We start from the raw sequence: 19,187 nt of genomic DNA on the forward strand, positions 1-19,187 counted from the left end.
CTCTTAAACTTCTTCCTACTATGTGTTACAAACTGTTCTCCACAATACCTGCCCCATTCCCAGTGGTCTCTGTGACAGGAGTCAGCTAACAAGATGCATTGTACACTAAAAGCACACAGAAATCTGATGGTGCAATAGCTTAAGAAAACTCATTAAACTAAACAGTCTTTTGTGGTTTGTGGCAAGGATGAGAAGGAGGCACATTCAGGGAGCCCAATCTTAAGGGGTTGGTAGGATGACTCTCAGTGGGGTTGACAGCCATGGAATCAAGGGCCACAAATTGAAGTTAATGATTCAGCTTTACTTCTCAATGAGTCTGGACATGCACTATGCTTCTCTGGGCTTAAGACTCCACAGCTATAATCTGCTTTGCACTGCAGTCTGTAATGTGCCTTTTTCAGCCCAATAACCTGAATGCCCTGGATTCTGGCACTCTGTCTTCCTCTCAAGGAATTTCTATATGTATGAAAGCAGCCTCAATTTCTACATTTCTGAAATGAGCGTCCAGACTCCCTGAATAGGGAGGTATATCAACCCTCCCACAGTGGGCATCAAACAGCTCCAGTTCCTACTGAACAGCTCACCTGAAATCTCTGTTCCCTCTTCAGGCGGCTTCATCCTCATGTAGCATTGCATGGGATTGTGCCACAGGTCCTTACATAGGATCTGTCAGGGGAATCAATCGAGAGAGGCCTCATCAGGACTCAGGACTCAGACTGGTGACCCAAGCAGTTGGGAACACATCGGCATCATTCTTGATGTTTCCCAGTGAGGACCCACCTCAGCAATCCTATTACCTCTTGCAAAGTTGTGGTCAGAACACCAGTTGAAGAAGTTAAGTCTGCTGTTGTGTCTGTGGCGATAGGCCTCAACTTCATAATCCTGACACCACTGAATTGGAGTGGAATGAGAAGCCCTGTGTTCTACAGACAGAGGATTTTGTGGGAAGGCGGCTGGATCACCTTGGAATGATCCACCCACCATCTTCCTTCCACTACCTATCCTGAGAGCCACCTGTCACCTGTGACGTTCACGAGATATTCCTTGGTAATCACTTTATTCTGGAAGTAGGGGTTACTCCGAAAGAACAACATGATCTGGCAGAGATGAACGGGATGCTTCGCTTCTTTCACCTGTCCGGACAAGGTGGAGAAAGCTTAAACACCTTTTTGGCTGAGGTGCCCACTGTTGCCTGCAGGAATAAATTATGTCCCTTGCCCTCCCCCACTCAACCCTCCAGCCTTAGTCTTCCCGGCCTCACCTCCAAGTTGATCATGTAGCTCAGCATGTCTTCATCTTGGTCAGTGAGCAGGGCCGACATCTGAGGGTGGTTTGCAATCTGATTGAGGTCAAAGAGCCTTGAGATGCAACGGAAAGAAAAGCTAGAAGCAACGGGGAAGGCCTAAGAGCACCCAGAGGGGCGGCTAGGGGATTTTTTCAGATCTGCATCCATGAATGACCTCCCTTTCTCCTCTCCCTCCCCCTGAATTCAGACCTCTCGGGGTTCACCGAGGGTGTATCATTGTGAGGCTGACCGCACTGACACGGGGAGGGGCGATATGCAGAGAACTGCCGGTGTCTGAGGCCTGGCAGAATCTGCTCATACCCGAAGAAGCCCAGTCCCAGATCGGACTGGCAAGGCGGAGCAGTCACAGTCCCTTAACAATAGCTTGATTCACAGCAACACGTGTTCTGCTGAGAACTCGCTTCTGCTCTTCAGAAAGATGCCCCAAACGTCTGCTGCTTGGCACCATGAAGCGTTTCTCTCACGCACGCAGGAAAATAGTACCCGTGTCTGCTCTGGCTTTCTTCAGCCACATTTGTCTGTGGACACTCACCCGTGTTCCCCAAATGGTCACATCGACGCCGAGCCGCCCGTAAGTTCCTTACACTTCCCAAGAGCACCTCTCAACTGGAAAAGCAGAAGAAACACTGCAAAGGATACAACATTGGCCCAGAAGCCAGGCATGCTCTGGATGATGGCGCCTCTGCGGTCCAGGTGGGGCTTGCGCCTCCGCTCCATCTTTTCCCTCTGCTGAGAAAAGGCCTTCCTGGCTCGGGCATTAACCGGCTCCAGCTCCACCTGAACGGCCAGCAGCTCCTCCAGTGCAGACTCTGGGCTCATGGGCCCAGGGCCAGGCTGTGCCCGCTGGACCTGCTCCTGCCGCTTCTCGTCGGCTTCCTGGTGGGCCACCACCTCCACCTCCGCCATTATGTCATCCGCTCCCAGCACCGCCTCCTCCCCCAAAGCTACCTGCTCGCTCTGCGCCCCGGCCTCCCCCTCCTGTAGAGACTCCATCCTGAAGACGGTGCCCCCCTTCGGACTCCCACTGACCACCGCCTGTGCTGCCGGACCCTCACCGCAGGAACCCTGCCGCTGCCCTTCACCGCAGCCGGTGGGACGGCGGCCCCTCAGGGCGCATGTGCCTGGCTTCCAGGGGCTTCCCCTAAGGGACAGCGCACAAAGTGCGCCGGGAGCTGCGTCACTACCAGGTTTCCTCCCACTGCCAATAAACGCAAGGGCGGTGGGTGTCTCCCTGGGGGCATCGGCCCAGGCTGGCCTGCAGCACCAGTCTCCCGGGGTAAGCCTCTCTGAGAAGCCCTCGGAGCTTGTGCCAGGTAGCGCTGCGTCCAGGCAAACGCGGGCTGCGTGGCCTTTGGAATTGTGGGCATGAAAGCTCTGTGCCCTGACATCCTGAGTGTGGCAAGCCATTGACCCACAGGGAACACATGAAATAGCTCACTTCATTAGGCAAGCCAGGTCGATGTTACGGAATATTGCCGATCCAGAGGAGAACTCTCTCTGGCTGCTGGGACGAGGATGGCTGGGGTGGCCTCAGGAAAGTGGGTCGATGCGGGTGCATGGGAAGAAAGTCGCCGGTTTTGCTGAGGTGCAATTCGTCTGCTCCAGAGGCCACAACCCCGGCATGCACTCTCGCAGGTCTAGGCAAATACAGGTTCCGAGTACTTGAGGATGCTGTATACCAGGAGCATACCAAAGGGCCTCTAGTCCTATGCCCTGAGAACACCGTAGGCCAGCCGTCAGGGCTAGCCAGTGACGGCCTGCGTGCACGCTGTAGTGCACTGCTTTGCTGACCCAGAGGCTCCCGCACGCATAGCAGTGGCTGTGATGCCTGCTGGCGGGCCTCTGCAAGCCCAGGTCCTCTGCCTCCGTCTCCTGAGTTCCTTTGCACAGTTGACCCTGCCGTGGACCTCAACGCCATGGCGAGTGCGGCGATCTGCGGGCCCGGCGGGGCTCCTCAGGAAAATTGGATCCACGTAGGTGTGGGACTAGGCTCTCAGCCGGGTGAGACCCGAGGGCCTTTCGGGGAGTGAGCCTCCTGGGAAGAGGCCCGCAGAGCCTAGGGGCACCGGGGATGGACTAAGCTGCACAGGCCGGGGTCTGTGGGTGCACCCAGGAGGGCACCATGTTCAAGCTGGAGGCTCTGCTGGAGAGGACGGCCGGGGTACAGAGCAAGGAGGCGGCCTTGCAAGAGGAGGTGGTGCTGATGGTGGGAGACATAATGGCTGAGGTGAAGGTAGTGGTTGAGGAGGAGACCGACATGGAGTGCCAAAAGGAGGACCAGCAGGCAGAGCCAGGCCTTGGACCTATCACACCTGGGCCATCAATGGACTCGCTGGAGGACCTTCACTTGGAGCTGGACTCCGTGAATGCCCCAGGCCACAAGGCATCTCCGACCTCTGGGCCAGAGCCATAGCCTTGCAGCTGCTCATTCGGGATGGCTGGCATTAGGGGATGGCCATCAGGCTTGGGGGGTAGGGCATTGGGGCTGGGTGGGGGAAGGTGCCAGGAGGGATGCGAATGGAGTCAGCCAGAAGGCAGGGGATGGGGAACAGGGTGGGAGTCGAGGTCAGCCTCCTGCAGATAGGAGGGCAGCTTTCTTGTGGGAGACCTGGAAGAAGAGGTAGGGACTGGGAGCCAAGCACAGCAGCCACAAGGGAGAATGGCGGCTCCAACTACCCTTCACTCACAGCACAAAGTTGAAGGGCACGTTTTCTTGGGAAAGTCCCGGAGGAAGGAAGGGGAGTCTGTATGCTATTGTCAGCCATTGAACCATTCGCGCTCTCAGTGCCTATTTCCAACAAGCTCACCTAGAAACAGAAGGTGCTCAAAACTCGGGTTCATGGTGCATGGGGCTGCTGACCTCCACAAGACAGGAACCAGCTCCCCAGATAGGCTTTCTTCCCCCTGCCAGTGCTGCACCCAAAGCGGTGTAGAACCTGAGTATATGTAACCTTGTTTGCAACCATGCCAGCCCCATGGGGAGCGCCAGGCACAACTCTGCAGCCCTGTCTACCTACAGGGGTTCCCTCAAGTGGACAGGCCCACCCCTCAGGGAGACCAGGATAAGAGGACACCACACACCCTGACATCTGCAGAGTGTGTCTGGCACTCAGCACGCAAGGGCCTCCTGCAGCTCATGAATCCTGAGGCCTGAGGAATAATCCGCCTCACACCACTCCACCCCCTCCCCCTCACACCACTCCACCCCCTCCCCCTCAGCCACAACCACCTGCCCACTTCTGCCTCCTGCCCCTGGTCAGCGCAGGATATCTTGGACTGGCTTCACCCATCCAAAGACTACCACAGGTGTGACGTTGCCTCCTCCCTAGACAGAGATAGAGGATTAACAGGGGAGGGTGACAAGCCAAATGTCTAGGAGATAACCCTGATCCACATTCTCTGCACTCTTGCAAAGTTACAGGGTGTTACAAGGCATGCCCACCCAATCATTTGGAGGCTCCTTGACCCGAAGTAGATTGTTTGGCACACCCAGATGTCGTCCTGAGTCAGATACCATGATGAAGTCTTGCTTTTTTACATGATAGATTTGCAGGTCAGGCTGGGGAACTGGGGTCTGTGGGAGGGGTCCAGTGTCTGAGTCAGTTTGAGGTCCCTCTGGGGCCCAGTGTTTGTCTCAGTGGGAGAGCTGGGAATGGGAAACTCATGCTTCACTCCAGCTATCAGGCCACCTCAGCCCAGCTAGATGAAATGGTTGCATTGAGTCCATTCTCTTTCTCTTTCTTGGTCAGGTGGTGGAGGAGCTCAGCCATCCTGGTTCCTGGCAGTAGGCTGAAGATTTCCTTTTGTCACAACCTTTGCTTATGCTAATGATAGTGAAGTGATCATTAAGGAGTATTGCCTTGGCAACCTCGGTAAGTAGTGCCTCCTAGCATGGTAGAGGAGCTGGTGTGTGGGAGGGTAGGCCTGGCTTGAACCTTCCTGGCTCCTTTCCCTCCAGGGTACAGGGTTTATGTATCATTTCACTGCAGTCCAGTGGTTCTGGGATCATGAAGGTCAAGTCTCCAGCTGCAGGCAAGACATTGCCTGCCTGAGCTTGTTCAGCTGGCTGAACACGACTGCCCTCATGATTGCTGAGGTGGGGGCCGTGATGGGGCATCATGGGAAAGGACCTCGCTGGTCATTCCTTGGCCTCTGGGGAATTGGCTTTACACCATGACCTGACCTGTCATGGACCCATCCTGCAGTCACCCAGATCATCAGTCAGGGCCTATGGCTCAATCCCTTGTAGTTCTACCCCAGGGAGGGAGGGACAGCATTAGAGAGGGAACAGAGAGGAGGACAGGCGAGCCCCTCTGTCCTAGGGCTGGGAACTGAGAGGCCTTTAAATCCTGGATCTGTGCCCCACATGGAGAACTGAAGGATCATGAAGGAGACTGCAGTGAGCAATCCCAGGCCATTCATGGATTGGGGGTGAAAGGCCCATCAGGGAACTAACTGTAACACCCACATTTCAAGATTGGGTAACCATAAGCCACCTATGATGCATATGTGGCTAAGGTCAGTGGGTGAGAAGCAAGGCTTAAGGAAGACCTGTCTCATCATCACTTGCCAGCTCCCTCCCCTGCCCTGAGGCTTGCTACCACCTGGGGCTCAGTTTGAGATCAACCAGGGCCCCCTCCCTCTCCATGCAGATGTCCACTGAGGCCTATCTAGGTGTCTGTCCTTTCAGCATGGTTCTCCCAGGCCTGTCATGTTCTGTTTTGATGACCACAGGCCCCCCCGACATGCGTTCTCCTCTCTGCCATCCTGATTCCCACTGCCCTGCCTTCCCAGATAATGCAGGACACTGCACAGGGAATCTGGAGGACCACACTGGGCTCCAGTGTGAGGAAATGTTCTACTTTCTTCATGTATACATATTTTAGAGTTTCCTCCAGGGGAGGAAATGTGAAGAGATTGCAAAATGGCTGGAGACCTTCAGTGTGTGACCATGGAGGGAACCTGGCTGGGAACTAAGGCCCACCTGAGTGATGGCGTGGACACCCAGTGTCAGTTATCTTGATAAAGAGCTGCTTTGTTACATCACCTACTATTAATATAAAACTTAATTTCTTAGAATATTGAAAAAATGAATTTAAGTACAAAGAATGACAATTTGTTCATAATTGTATGGAAAAACTGCAGACATATCCATTTTCCATTGGAATTCTTACGTGAGACTTGAAGTGTTTACCAAGTTTTAAGATACATTTTTATTGTTCTACTCCTGGCAATTTTTATGATCATTTTTTCAAAACAGGGACATGGATTCTAGAAAGTTGTTGATGGAGATTCAGCTTCCTTTAGAGTACTTACCTGTAAATTTTGATTTTTTTTTCTCTTGTGGTTCTTTTCCATTTACTGTTTGTACTATATATGCGAGGTGTTAAGTTTGTGTTTTATTTGCACCTTCTGGAACTTTTGTTTTAAAGAATTTTTTTTTCCTGTTCAATATGTACGTTTGCCTATGAGCTCTTTTTCTAGGACAGATTGTTTTTTGTTGTTGTTCATTAGTTTTTGGTGTATATGTGTGTGTGTGTGTGTTTGTTTGTTTTGAGATGGAGTCTTGCTCTGTCACCCAGGCTGAAGTGAAATGGCATGCTCTCAGTTTACTGCAACCTCTCCCTCCCAGCTTCAAGCAATTCCCCTGACTCAGCCTTCCAAGGAGCTGGGATTACAGGTGCACGCCACCATGTCCAGCTAATTTTTGTATTTTTAGTTGAGACTGGGTTTCACCATATTTGCCAGACTGGTCTCGTACTCCTGACTTCAAGTGATTTCACCACATTGGCCTCCCAAAATGCGGGGCTTACAGGTGTGAGGTATCATTTTATTGTTTATGTATTTTAATCCTTGTTGTCTTTTCTTTATGTACATGTATTTTACAGTTATTGAAATAATATATTTTCTTTGTTTACTCACTACTTCAGTACGATTTTAAAAATAATGTTTTCATTCACGAAATACAGTATTGTGAATAGGTTAAACCTTGTGTAGTATTGTCATTCTGTCTTTCATAAATTCTTCAAGAACGCCGACACTGTATTTCCCCCACCTGAGGAGAACATGCAGATAGTTATAAAAAATTATTTGAATGAGTAGGTATGAAAATATAATTTTAAAGACAATAAAGTTTAAAAATACAATTTCACTTTTGTATTTTGCATCATTTTGAACATTTTATTTGCTGACACATGAAATTCTGTACTCATGCTTATGTTAAATATACACTTTTGAATCATTTTCAAGAATGAAAACAGTCCAAGGCCAAGCGTTAGTTCAGGAAGTAAGTAGAAAGCCGTTGTTATACAGAAAAACTATATTTATTGAAGGTATATTTAGAGAAATTTTAGAAGGCTTAAGTCAATATTTTTGTTTTGGTTCCTCTGGTGTTTTATCATACTGTGGCCAGACTATAGCATCACTAGTTATAGTCACTAGGCTACCAAAGTCTCAGTGCTGCAGTAATTATTATTGAAATTGTTATTGCAGTAATGATTATTGCAAGTGGCAGTGTGGTTGGCTGTTTAAGGAGACTACAGGACTTAGGAGTTTCCACCCAAAGCATAAGGCCCTGGTTTAGTGTGTGGCCTTTTTTTGCCGAAGTAGATAAGATCCAGAAGGGCAGACTCACTGTACTAGCCAGGGTTTTGAGACTGGGGAAACCTATTTGTCTCCAACTGCCATTGCCAGATATTGGTCTGCACATAACTGCACTCCCTGGACTCACTGACTCCTGTAAATTCAAACACAGAATTTGGATTTAAATCCCTATCCCCACTTCTTAAACTTAGATCTAATAAGTGGATAATAAAATATGTATTCAGAAGAAAAGGAGACATCAGATAAGTACATAAGCAAATCATCCTGATCAAATACCTTCAAAAATGTTAGTACAAAGAATCACTGAAGATTAAAACTTAAAAAAAAGTTTTAATTTGGGGAAGTAGAAAAAGATTGGACTCGTTTTCAACTCTGAGGTATAAAGATACAATTATTAGAATATGGGAATTAAATAGAATGTCCAATTTGTTTGAAAAGCAGCATACTAGCTATTTAGTATCACTAGAGATTAATTATACCACATAAGAAAAGTCAGAGACTAACAAAAAAATTTTTTCAGAGATTTTGTTCTGCAATTAAAGACTTTCAAAATGGTTTCCTACTGATCAATGATTCACTTATATTTATCATTTAGGCATACTCTGTACACCCTTTTATATAGAGACAAAGTTAGTTTCTGTCATGTAGAAAGAAAAAAACATTGACCGTGTACCACATTTGCATTAGAGTCTTTGGCCTCAGTAATGAAGCAAACAATGGAACTGCCTATGCCAGGGACAAGGTGGGCACAGCTGGAAGCTTCCATCACTTGCATCTTTAACATTTTGGAATTCTTATCAATCTCTCCTAGAAAGACAAATTAACTATAACTATCCTAAAGAACACTGTTACATTTAAACACTAAGTATTGAGAGAAGACCATGATCTGTCTTATCACTGTCTCATCATTACTTTAAACTTCTAGGTATAACTTATACAAAGAAATTCAGTTTATTTTATCTCCATTAACATTTTACATCACACATTTATATATTTCATTCTGTTTCTAGTGATTTTTTTTTTCTGTTGAGATCAAGTTTCGCTCTGTCACTCAGTCTGGAATGCAGTGGCCTGATCTCAGCTAGCTGCAACCTCCACCTCTTGGGTTTAAGCAATTCTCCCGCCTCAGCCTTCTGAGTAGCTGGAATTACAGGCACACACCACCACTCCTGGCTAATTTTTATTTTTAGTAGGGATAGGATTCCCCATGTTGGTCAGCCTGGTCTCAAACTTCTGACTTTACGTGATTCACTGGCCTCAACCTCCCAAAGTACTGGGATTATAGGCATGAGCCATCACACCAACCCCCACCCTTTATTTGAGACAAGTTCTTGCTTGGTCACCCAGGCTGGAGTGCATTGGAACAATCTTCACACGCTGTAGCCTCAACCTCCTGGGCTCAAGCTATTTTCCTGTCTCAGCCTCCCACATAGCTGGGACTATATATGTGCAACACTACACCAGACTATCTGTTGTTGTTGTTTAATGATGAAGTATTGCTATATTGCCCAAGCATGTATCGAATTTCTGGGTGCAAAGGGTTCTCCTAGTTCAAGCCCCCAAAGTGCTAGAATTACAGGAGTGAGCCACTGCGTATAGCCTCGTCACTCTTTAATCGCTTTTTAAATGCCACTCTTCAAAATTAATAAATAAATTTTTACTTATGAAATTCCAAATTCCAAGTCAAGTTCAGCTTCATTTTCATAAAGAGGTAAAAACAAAACAAAACAAAACAAAACCCTTCTTTTTTCTTTATTTTGAAATTAGGAAAGAGTTGGAAAGCAAATCATCTCTACTTTGGTTTGCAAAATTGACTGTACAGAGAAAGAGCCTCATATAATTTTTTTCAGATCTAAAATCATGTGAAGTTATCAGAATCATCATCACATAAAACAAAACCAAATCTCCTAGTGAGTCTCTTACGTGGATTAAATATCTTACAATTAGTAATGTATACAATTGTGATTATAGTTATTCCTTGAACCATAATATTAAAAATATGAACCTCATATTTTTAGAACTGCTACCCTAACGAGAAAAGTAACCACTGACCTGGTGTAATAATTTGTGGCCCAGTGAGTCAGCAGTCTGAACTATTCAGGTTCTTTAGATAGCCCAAGGGTGCTAAGAGCCAAATGGGAGTCTGGACATCTTGGAGGAGTAGCAATGCTGGGTCATTCCTTGCTGCCCTACTCACTAAGCAGAACCTCTAATGCTGTAGAATGGTAAACACTTTCACAACTCTCAGTGGTGCCCCAGAGTGCCTCAGGCCCAGAATCACAGCAGTGTCTTCAGGATTCCTGTGTGTAGAGGCAAAGACTTATTATAGTACATTCATTAGAAAACCTGAATCTTAAACTACATCAGGCTTTCCAGCATATTGCTTTAGTCATGATACACAAGATCCCTAGTTCATCTTCAGAGAAGTAAGAAATTTAGGAATAAAAGAGTCCACAGACAAAGGGATTGTAGAGGAATTAATTAACAGAGGTACTCATAAACCAAACACAGGGAGACAATTTCTTTTTAGTCTAAAAAAAATATTATCTGTATAAGTGAGAAGTGAATTTGGACAGAGACACCTTCAGCAATGTTATTATAGGATAATGAATTATAGGGTATGGGAAGAGGCAGGCACAAACTTACATGTTCCTGATGCAGTGGGCAGCTGTGAGAACCCAAGAGCTGCTAACTATGGAACTACTGCAGACCTAACTACCACAGCTGATGATCACAGCCTGTCAAGGCATGGCATATCGCAGAGAAATCTGATCTGCTGAAGCTGAGGAGAAAAATAAGCTAATTGTGCTCATTTGAATAGAATTGCCAATGGTAGACCATTTTTTTAAAGTTTTAAATCCCTCCTATTTCTGGTGAGTCAGCATTGTTAAATATAACTAGCAAAGACAAACCACTATCTCTTTTGTGCTTATTCATTTTTCTTGAAAAGAAGTGTTCCTCTTATTATCTTTCCAAATTCATAGTTTCTTTATGTCCTAGCTTAAGCTTATTTAATCAAAATATTGGTAGCCATTCCAGCTTTCTCCCCATTGCAACATTTTTATAGTTATGATTTTAGCTACTTAGAAGCCATTGAAATAGATAGGGAACAACAAATGCAATGATTTGAAGATATTAGATAATGAAAAATTTGGAGATAAGGCACCTGTCACTAAATTAGAGGGGGCTTATCTTTCTAAACTTATCATCTTAGTGAGATAGCAAACAAATAATTTAAAAATAAAATTCAAGTTTGAGGTCCAAGAAAGAGCTCATATTTTAAAAATAATTTTAGAGTTCTTCAGAAAACTGAGTTGAAGCAATACTCGTTAGTATACATACAGAGAGATAAAAATGGTGAAGAGAACCTGTCTCTAGAAGGTGTAAGGAAGTGTAGATGAAATTAGAAGTGTAACTAAGATCTTAAGTGTAGTTGACTTTGGACAATGTGAGGAAATAATTATGGCCTCCTTTATGTTTTAAATATATTATTTACTGTAGCTATGTCAATAGGTGGTAGCTATAAAATAGCTGCAGTTAAGTGCACATTTAATATGTGAGACCAAAAGAGATCCTTCAGTTTCCAAGGAAATAAGTGGAAGAAAGTAACGTGAAGTAGCCATTGCTAATATTGTGATAGATTTTCTGATAGGGAAGGGGAAAATTGATAATCTCAATGTAATACAGTCTAGTACACCAGCACCTAAAACACATTGCTTACAAACTACTGTGTTGTTTTCAAACATCATAATATCTTTAAGTTAAAATATACTTAATTTAAAATAACTCTGTTACAAATGTAAGGCACTGTGTGGTAGTAAAAAAAATGTCTTTATGTTCGGAGAGTGTATCTTAATGTTAGCCCTATTCATCTTTTGCCGTGAGAACTTGATCAATCCATTCTACTTATCTAGTATCAGAATATGCACTTAAGGTAACTATAATAATCATGCTATGTGATCTACATTATAGAGTAATCTATAGTGACACGATGGAAATTTAATCATATATCAAGTATGAAATGCTTTTGTAAGCCAAAAGGAAAATAATTCTTATGATTTGGTAAATAAAAAACTCATGATTTTTGCAGAAAGAGCTTTCTCTCCTCTCTCCTACCTTCTGTTCTTTTCTATTTCCATTCTCTTCTTCCTTTACTTCTACCAAGTTTTTGAGCCTTACTCTGAGGCTGTGGCAGAGAGATGAAGTGTGGCTGAATAGATTTGGGAGTGTAGGTAAAAACCGAGGCATTTGTAGACGAAGAGACTGAAAGAGACATGAAAGCAAGGTAGTCATGGGTCGTTGCTGGTGCCAGGGTGCATGGCTAAGCTGTGTCACTCCCTGGAGCCTGAAAACGAAAGCATGCACTTGACTGACATAGGGCTTTGTGGAACTCTCCTCAAAGTTACTCAATATTCCCTCCTGCACCCAAGTGTCCTTTTGCTGTAGATGGCACACCAAAGGTGCTCCCAGGTCACCCTGCAAGAAACAAGAGATATGATATCAATCCATATTTTGAAGGATGGCCAGAAGTAACGTCAGATGTTGATGATATTACTCTTTCTCCCTGGCATTCATGCCCCCTGAATTTGCACCTTACAGCCATCTTCCTGCATAGCTTTCTTGACCTCCACAAATAAAGGAATTCATTCAGCTTGGGGCAAAATTGGGCACAAGTGCTGACTTGTAGGATGCTCAGGTGCTTTTTTGTAGAATTCCAGGACTTTCTGATGGAAAACAGAGAAGAGGTGTTTGTGTTTGTTTTCAAATTTAGCCTAGATCAGAGACAGAAGTATGGTGAAGAGAAAGACAATTTTATTATTATTATTATTCAAGAGAGGATAATATTCTCTTTCCAAACATGCTTCTCTTGCATTCCATTGTCTTCTTCATTATCACTCTTCATAAGGGACTAACTAACTAGCCAATAGTCACATAGTAGTATAAATTAGCCAGATGCAGTGGTGTGTGCCTGTGGTCCCATTTACTCAGGAGGCAGCTGTGGGAGAATCCTTTATTCTTGAGAATTTGAGGCTACTGTGAATCAGTACTGGAGTGCCACTGCACTCCAGCCTGGGCAACAGAGCAAGACACTGTCTCTATCTGTGTTTCTCTCTGACACACAGAAACACACATGCATACACACAAATACACACACACAAAGAGAAAGATACTCATGAACAATTTCATTGTTGTAATTGTTTTATAATGATATTTTAATCTTGAAATGAATTATTCAGACTTTCATAAAATTGGCACATATAGCTGTGGTAAGGAACCACTGTTCATTTAGTATGGAGCCAGCACAGAAATGGGAGAAAGACAGTTGCACAGAGACTATCCAAGGGAGTTTACCAACTTCTGCCTCCCAGCGGTTGGGACAGAGGGGGACATGGCCAGGGTGTAATCCACAATCTGCGGAAGGAATATACCTGTGCAATAGAGTGAGATTACTGTTACTGCTCTCCCATTTCTGAAATCTAATTTTAGGTTTTTAGGAATATGCTTGGAAATTCAGTATCTTCAATTCTAAGAAAATACTTGGAAAAATGCACTATTCATCCTATAATTTTAGATACACTAGAGAGGTTATCTACATACTTTCCCTTCAAATAATAAGGTATACAATACATGTAATGTATCTTATTATTTATATACAAGATATTATACTATTATCCAACAGTGTGTGTATATATGTATATACCTCAAGTAGAAATAATACAGCATTTCTGTGAAATAAGCCTATCTTTAAAATACTGTTCTCTGAATAGAATTGTATTCATAAAACATAGCTCATAAATCCTGTTTGGCAAAAATAATATATTCTCTCAATATTTAGACATCTCTGCTGATTCATACAACAATCTAAATTTTGGTTTTGCAAAGGTCTGAGAACGTAACCTCTGATCTTATAAACTCTGGTTTTAAGGTTCAACAAGAGTCTTCATACCAAGTATATTAACTCAAACATATGACTAGATTAAAAGTGTCTGCGGTTTCATGGGAAATGACACCTGTCTTGAAGAGCCAGAAAACCTGGAAACTTTCTTTCCAGATTACAGCTAGTTGACGCTCAACCAGGGAAACATTGAGATCTGAATGCCTAAGAAGTTGTCATTCAGGCTTGGGTCCAGATTGAGATCCAGGCATCCGGAGAGGTTGTTTTGTTAAAAGTGTGGCTGTGGCAGCATGCAAGGATGAAAAAGAATGAGAAAGAATGGACTCTTCAGTAAATGTTGAGGAACATATTTTCTGAAGAGGATTAGCAGAAGAGCGTATGGATAGGAGAATAGGAGAGGAGACTAGAGGAGAAACAACTGAGCAAGCTGGGAAAATGCAGAATAAAGGAAATGAACAAGAACAAAAGACTGAATAAGAAGAACACAGTGTACATGCAGATGGAAGAGAATAAGAAAGAACAAAGAAAAAGGAAGAAGAAAGAGAGACAAGAGAGGTATAGGAGATATCAGGGTTCTCTTTAACCTTGATAATTTTTAATTTCCCACCATAATGCTGGTAAACAACTCTTCCAGGAAACCAATTGCTTGTAAGCTGGCTTGGTTGGAGAGAATTGATTTTATCTTGGCTTTCTGTGACAGTTATCTCACTTAACAAAGCTATAAAATACTGATCTGGGAAAGGCACAGTTTTTACTGGCAAAAATGGTACATGTTTAAACAAGAAGCCAAAATGATCGTTAATAGTGTTTCTCCATTTGGCTCAATTTCAGGAGGAGAAAATGATGCAATTATGTCTGCCTTATAATGGGTTCTGGGTTTTAGTATTTCTGTTTCAGGCTGGATCCAGGTTCTTACTTTGCAGCTTTAAAAATAGCAAAGGATTCAATAATATCAACTTCAGACTGCATCCAGTGTCTCTTTGCTTGGGTTACAGGTAGTATCCAAGATAGGAGTGTTCTTCCTGTAAGTGAGGTCTATGGTTTGACTACTGGAGGTAGAATCTTGGGCCAGAAACTTAGAAGGAAGGTTTCAGACTGGATAAAAGGGTGAATTATATTTACTTCAGGCTGGATTGAGGTACTGACAATTGGAGATTTTGAATAAGCCCATGAGCTGCCTTTATTCATTTGAATGTAAAATGAAGATCTGACGATATCAGTTTCCTGTTTGATCCAGTGTCTCACTGCTTGGGTTAAGGGTGGGTCCAGGTTGGATATGTAGCAGCTCTTTGCTGAGTCCAGGGCAAAAATATACCAACTTCAGTCTGGGGCCAGGGATAAGAGCGACTGACTTTCAGGATGAATCCTGGGTCTAACTATATAACATTGAGTCTGTAAGCAAGATATAACTGTATCAATTTCAGTCACATTTCAGGGTTTTATTTCAGGGTAGTTCCGGGGACGAATTTCAGAGTAAGTCCATGGTCTGATTGTAGCAGGTCCATGCTGAATACAAGAGTAATTTATGCTAACTTGATTCTGGGTCCAGGAATGTATCATTTGAGATTCAAGTTGGGTCCAGGACCAAACTGCATCATTTTGGGTATGAATGTGTCAACCTGGCCTCAGGCCAGGTCCTAATTACTGGAGATTCAGGCTTAGTCCATTGTTTTACTTTATCAGTTTCAGAATGGGTCCAGTGTCTGACTGTATTGGTTTCAGCATAGATCCAAGGTTGGATAACATCACTTTGAGATTGGGTCCAGGGTCTGACTTCATTCTTTTCAGATTGGTTCCATGGCTGGATTTTTTGGCATTCTGGCTGCATCCAGGTAGTAACTGACGATAAGGTAGAGTAGTATTTCTTCTTATATAGTTTTGGGTCTGAAACCAAGCACTCAGAGTATTAATGTCATGCATGGTCAGACATTTTGCTGCCTGCATTTCAGCCTGATACAATAGTGTATCAGATAAGGACAGGGCCCGGGTTCTGACTGCTTGAAATTCAGTATGAGTCAAAGGACTGATTGTAATAGTTTTAGCTTGAGTCTAGCGGTGGATTTTGCCTGCTTCAGTCCAGATCCATAGTTTTACTGTATCAGCTTCAGAAATGGTCTGAGATATCATTGCACCTTCATCAGATTGGTTACATGGGAAGAAGGCATCAGTTTTGGATTTGATCCATGATATAAATGTTGTAGTTCTATGTTTGGCCCAGGATTCTATTTTACCAGGTCCAAAGGGAGTAAATGTGCTCAGTGTTTGAAATTCTGGCTGAGTCCAAGGTTTTACTTTTTCTGTTCCAGTTTTAAACGAAGTTCTGCCAACTAGAGTTTCAGGTTGGGACCATAGTTTTGCTGCTCGAGGCATAGGAACTATCCAGGATATAAGTGTTCCAAATTCAGGCAAGGTCCATTCATTGATATTTTCAATTTCATGATGTGTCCATAAATTAGATGCTTGATTTTCATGTCAGATCAAAGGTTTTCAGGTTGAGGCAGTAATGAAACTCTATAAATATTTCAGCTTCAGGCAGTTAGCTTCAGTTTTAAGTATTGTCCAAAATGAGCCCATTTCGCTCTGTGTATAAGAATTTACATCTGGAAAATCATCATGAGTCCACTTTGTGTCTGTGGAAGCTGCATTCTCTGTCCATGTGTTTACCACCAGAGACTCAGACCGGGATCACGGGTGATTGATTCAGACAGAGGTAGTGTCCAGGTTTTTCCTTTTGTAGGGATAATCTTGGTCCATGGTAACACTGAGAAAACTATAGCCTATGCCCCTGAATTTTCTGCTGAAGATTCATCATAGGTCCATAATATAAGTATATCATATACAGTCTGTGTCCAGGTAATTCCTATGGGAGACTGGGCCTGCAGTCACAGTATAATTTTTTCAGATACGGGCTGTGTGGAGGTAATGACTACAGAAGATTCAGCCTGGGTCCACAGTGCAACTATATCAGATACAGGAGTTGTCCAGATATTTGTTACCAGAAATAAAACTTTGGTCCATGGTGTGACTATGGAAGCTATTAAATCTATCCATGGACTGACTGCTAGAGATACAGGCTGTCCACAATGATAATGTATTAGATATAGGCAATATCCAGGGATTTACTGCTGAAGATTCAGATTGGATCAATCCTATGTATATGTCAGACAGGCTGTATCTAAGTAATTAATGCTGCAGATTCAGATTGGGACCATAATGTGGTTGTATTAGATGAAGGCTGTGCCCAGTCTACTGTTGGAGATATAGCCTGTGCCCAAATTGTAGCTGTATAAAAAATAGACCGTGTCCAGGGATTTATTGGTGGAAATACAGCCCGGGTCCAGGGTATAACTTTGGAAGCTACAGCCTCTGTCCAGGTATTTACTAGTAGATATTCAGTTTGAGTCCATGCTTTCAGTGTACCATGAAAACTTTGTGAAAAGAAGATTAATGTTAGAGTTACAGGCTGTGTATACAGTGTGAGTGAATCAGCAACAGGCTTTACCCAGGGATTTACTGCCAAAGATTCAGTCTGGGTCCATGGGATGACTATATCAATCTTGGCTTATAACAGAGGACTTGGGGCTGGAGATTCAGACTCTGTACAGATATTTACAATTGGGTACTTAGACTGCATCATGGAATTTACAGCTGGAAATTCAGCCTTGTTCCAAGTGTTTACTGATGGATGTTTCATTTGGATCCATAGTTTGACTCCATCAGGTAGTAACCAGAAAGTGGTTGCTGGAGATTTTGTCTTGGTCCATATTATGACTGTATCAGCTACAGCCTCTCTCCTGGGAATTATTAGGAGAGATACAGCCATGCACTTCAGTGTGACTATATCAGTTACAGCCACTGTTAAGGGATTTATTGCTGGCAACAGATCCTGCGTCTATGATGTGACTATTTTACTTTTAGACTATCTCCATGGATGTACTGCTACACAAACATTCTTAGCCAATGGTGTCACTCTATCAAGTAGAGTATATAGGCAGAGACTGTTGATTTAAAATGAGCCTGGGTCCACAGTAAGACAAATTCTATTTCAAGTTTTGTGGAGGGATTTACACCTACAGTTTCATGTTGGTTCAGTGGTATAACTGTAGCAAGTATAGGCTATGTCCACCCATTTACTTTTGGAGATTCAGCCTCGGTCCACCATGTGAACATACTGGTTTTATATTGTTTCCAGAGATTTATGGCAGGTGATTTGACTTGGTTCCATAGTTTGACTGTATAAGCTATTGCCTGTGTCAAATGCTTTACTGCTGAAGACTCAGCCTGGGTCCATGGTACGAGTGTATCAGATACAGATTGGATCCAAGGCTTTACTATTAAAAATTCCAACTGAGTCCATGGTGTGTGTATATCAGCTACAGGTTCTGTTCAGTAAACTACTGCTGGAGATTCAGCATGAGGCCATGGTGTATCTGTGTCATACACAGGCTGTGTCCAAAGATTTCCTGCTGGAGATTCAGACCGTGCCCATAGTGTGATAGTAGCAGCCTAAGGCAGTATCCATGGATATCCTGCAGTTTTTTCAGCCCCTTTCCATAGTGTGATGGTATCGGCTGTGGACATTGTCCAAGTATTTACTGATGGACGTTCAACCTGGGTCCAAGGTATGATTATGGAAGGTATAGACTGTGTCCATGGAATTACTGCTGGAGATACAGCCTGGGCCCATGGTGTGACTATGGAATTAACAGCCTCTGTGCATGGATTTACTGTTGGAGACTCTGCTTGTGTCCACAGAATAATGTTATCAGATTCAGGGAGTGTACAGAGATTTACTAATGAAGATTCATCTTGGGCCCAGGTTTGATTGTATAAGACACATACTGTGTCCATGGATTTATTGCTAGAACTCATCCTGAATCCATTGTATAGTACTATCAACTACAGACTTTGTCCAAGGATGTATTGCTAGAAATTCAGGCTTGGTCCACAGCTTGTCTGCATCAGCTATTTTCTGTGTCTATGAATCTTGTGCTGGAGAATCATTCAGGATCCCCTGTGTGATTGAATAAGTTTCATACTGTGTCCAGGCATTTCCTTCTATAAATTCAGCCTGATTCCTTGGTAGGACCGTATCAGCTGTAGCCTCTCTCCAATGATTCATTGCTGGAGTTTCACCTGGAATCCATGGTTGAGTCCAAGATACTGGTGGATGTTCAGTGTGGGTCCATGGTAGGAATATATCATGTGCTCAGTGACTTACTCCTAGAGCTGCAGCCAGAATCCCTGTTGTGAGTATATCAGTTTCAGACTGTGTACAAGGATGTAATAATAGTGATTCAGCCTGGATACACATTGTGACCGTATCCGATGTAGGAGAATATATCCATGAATTCATCACGAGTGATTCAGCATAGGTCCCTA

At 43.7% G+C, this 19,187-nt stretch overlaps 1 protein-coding gene and 3 pseudogenes across 1 annotated transcript; all 4 read right to left on the minus strand.

Moving 5' to 3' along the window:
- Positions 1 to 483: 483 nt before the first annotated feature.
- Positions 484 to 2,328, minus strand: LOC141409568 (testis-specific Y-encoded protein 3-like). Its single transcript, XM_074030639.1, has 5 exons — positions 1,946 to 2,328; positions 1,262 to 1,339; positions 1,022 to 1,133; positions 781 to 923; positions 484 to 666 (listed from the first exon to the last, which is right to left on the minus strand). Exons 1-5 carry the CDS (start codon positions 2,297 to 2,299, stop codon positions 484 to 486), a joined length of 870 nt encoding a protein of 289 aa, XP_073886740.1. The 5' UTR covers positions 2,300 to 2,328.
- Positions 2,329 to 7,748: 5,420 nt separating this feature from the next.
- LOC141409569 (uncharacterized) lies at positions 7,749 to 13,096 on the minus strand (annotated as a pseudogene).
- A 46-nt stretch (positions 13,097 to 13,142) lies between these two features.
- LOC141409570 (uncharacterized) lies at positions 13,143 to 16,823 on the minus strand (annotated as a pseudogene).
- Positions 16,824 to 17,367: 544 nt separating this feature from the next.
- Positions 17,368 to 18,677, minus strand: LOC141409571 (uncharacterized; annotated as a pseudogene).
- Between the last annotated feature and the right edge of the window lie 510 nt (positions 18,678 to 19,187).

The sequence above is a fragment of the Macaca fascicularis genome, chromosome Y (genome assembly GCF_037993035.2).
Source record: "Macaca fascicularis isolate 582-1 chromosome Y, T2T-MFA8v1.1".
Taxonomy (NCBI): domain Eukaryota; kingdom Metazoa; phylum Chordata; class Mammalia; order Primates; family Cercopithecidae; genus Macaca; species Macaca fascicularis.

Bases quoted from the DNA above. Each gene is read 5' to 3' on its own strand.
- LOC141409568 (XM_074030639.1), bottom strand. From the start codon at position 2,299: ATGGAGTCTCTACAGGAGGGGGAGGCCGGGGCGCAGAGCGAGCAGGTA. The intron at 924-1,021 runs GTGACAGGTGGC...CTCTGTCTGTAG, and splicing joins ATATCTCGTGAACGTCACAG to AACACAGGGCTTCTCATTCC. The intron at 667-780 runs GTGGGTCCTCAC...TTCCCCTGACAG, and splicing joins GAGGTAATAGGATTGCTGAG to ATCCTATGTAAGGACCTGTG.